Below are 1,831 nucleotides of genomic sequence, written 5' to 3'. Positions count from 1 at the left end.
CAAGCAGCAATCGAGGACTTCACGGCAGATCCAAATTAGAGTACAACAGTTATCGCAGCAGAGACAGAAACTTTGCACAATTCGATTCTTTACTGAGAAAGAATTCACAATTCTTCAAGTTCAATTCTTGGATGGAATCTGACTTTTCGTCCAGACGATTATTGTGTTCAATTTAAGTTAAAATGGCTACCGTTGCTGAAATTGAAGCCGAGATTAAGGAATTAAATCTAAAGCGCGTTATCATTAAACGCTCCCTCACAGCAAGTGAAAAAGAATTATTAAAAATAACCCCGAAATCAGATTTAGCTTCCCTAGACCTAGAAGAGCGGTGATTTAATCATAAAAAGTTATGGTCAAAGTTCGAAAATATTCAATTGCGATTAGAATTAATCAATTCAGATACAGAAGATTTAGTTGCAAGACACGAAAATGAGCGCGAGTCCTTTGAAAGCAGATACTACTCTATCTCCGGAAAATTCAACAAATTAATAACTGAGAATCCTGCTATCATATTCAATCCAAGTGTGAACAGCGGCTCAAATAATCGCAATTCCTCGGTAGATTTAGCTTCGGATTCAGTAAACAGTGATAAAACTATTTCAACTCATTCTAAACTGCCATTTCTCAGCTTGCCTAAATTCACCGGCACTTACGAAATGTGGTTAGGTTTCTCTAACACATTTAAAGCTCTGGTGGATGATCGTAGCGAAATTAAAAACGTATTTACGAATTACAAAGTAGCTTGGAAACTCTTACAGGATCGGTATGACAATAAAAAGGTAAGTGTGGAAAGTCACGCGAAATCACTCATAGATTTAAAACCCGTATCGAAAGAGTTCTCAGTGCGTGCATTTTAGATCAGGTTCAGAAGCATATTAGAGCGCTTCGTGCATTAGGCGAATCCTTAGATATGTGGGATACATTACTAATACTGATAGTAAAAAGTAAGCTCACTTTCCAGTTTCGCGAAAAATGGGAAGACCTTTCCAGCGAAGCTCAAATACCGACAATGAAAGAATTTTTAGAGTTTCTACAACGCCGCGCACAATTTGAGCAAAGTCAATTTTTCCAGTCGTCCAAAATTTTTCACAATAAATCGGAAAAGAAGCCTGAAAATAAACCCGATAATAAGCGTACGTCTCACGGCTTCAAAAAAATCCTATCAGCACACGCATTTAGCTTCAACGTCGAAGTTCAGTTGCTATCACTGTTCAGAGGAACACACAATTTACTCGTGCGAAAAATTCCTCAATCTCTCGCCGAAAGAACGGCAAGAAGCAGTAAAAAAGAATTCGCTTTGCACAAATTGCCTACATCCCAATCAAAGAGTCAACGAGTGTCACGGTGGTCCCTGTCGAATATGTGGCAAGAGAGACAACTCGCTTCTTCATGTTGATCGCGAAAATATCGCGAATTCTGAGAAAAATAGTCAGAAAAATTCGTCAGTCAATATGCAAGCTCATTCAGTTCAAGATGATTCAGACGCGTATATGTTACTTTCTACCGCAGTCGTAGACATATTTGATAACGAGGGCAAACCGCATACTTGCCAAATTCTATTAGACAATGGATCGCAGTCCAATTATATGACTGAAAAAATGGCCTCCCTTCTCAAGATTCCTAAATATCCAGTCGACATAGATGTTTCTGGTTTGAATTCAGTAGCCACTGAAGTAAAAAATTCAGTAGTTGCGTCAATTAAATCGCGATTCAATAATTACGAAAAAACATTAAATTTTCTTCTTGTTGATCAGGTAACGAAAAAACTACCTGCAATACCTCTAGATCGAAATTCATTTCAGATTCCATCTAACATATATCTAGCAGATCC

At 37.8% G+C, this 1,831-nt stretch overlaps 1 protein-coding gene across 1 annotated transcript in view; it reads left to right on the top strand.

Moving 5' to 3' along the window:
• The first annotated feature begins 182 nt into the window (after nt 1–182).
• Nucleotides 183–1,831, top strand: part of LOC117180750 — a 3,762-nt gene continuing 2,113 nt past the window's right edge. The window contains exons 1-4 of the mRNA XM_033373244.1: nt 183–264; nt 400–779; nt 962–1,133; nt 1,216–1,754. Of these exons, the coding sequence (XP_033229135.1) occupies nt 183–264; nt 400–779; nt 962–1,133; nt 1,216–1,754 (1,173 nt within the window). The remainder of the gene's footprint in view (nt 265–399; nt 780–961; nt 1,134–1,215; nt 1,755–1,831) is intronic.

This window comes from Belonocnema kinseyi, chromosome 1, assembly GCF_010883055.1.
Source record: "Belonocnema kinseyi isolate 2016_QV_RU_SX_M_011 chromosome 1, B_treatae_v1, whole genome shotgun sequence".
In the NCBI taxonomy this organism is placed as follows: domain Eukaryota; kingdom Metazoa; phylum Arthropoda; class Insecta; order Hymenoptera; family Cynipidae; genus Belonocnema; species Belonocnema kinseyi.
The sequence above is the reverse complement of the archived record's forward strand: the minus strand, read 5'-3'. Positions and strand labels throughout refer to the sequence as shown.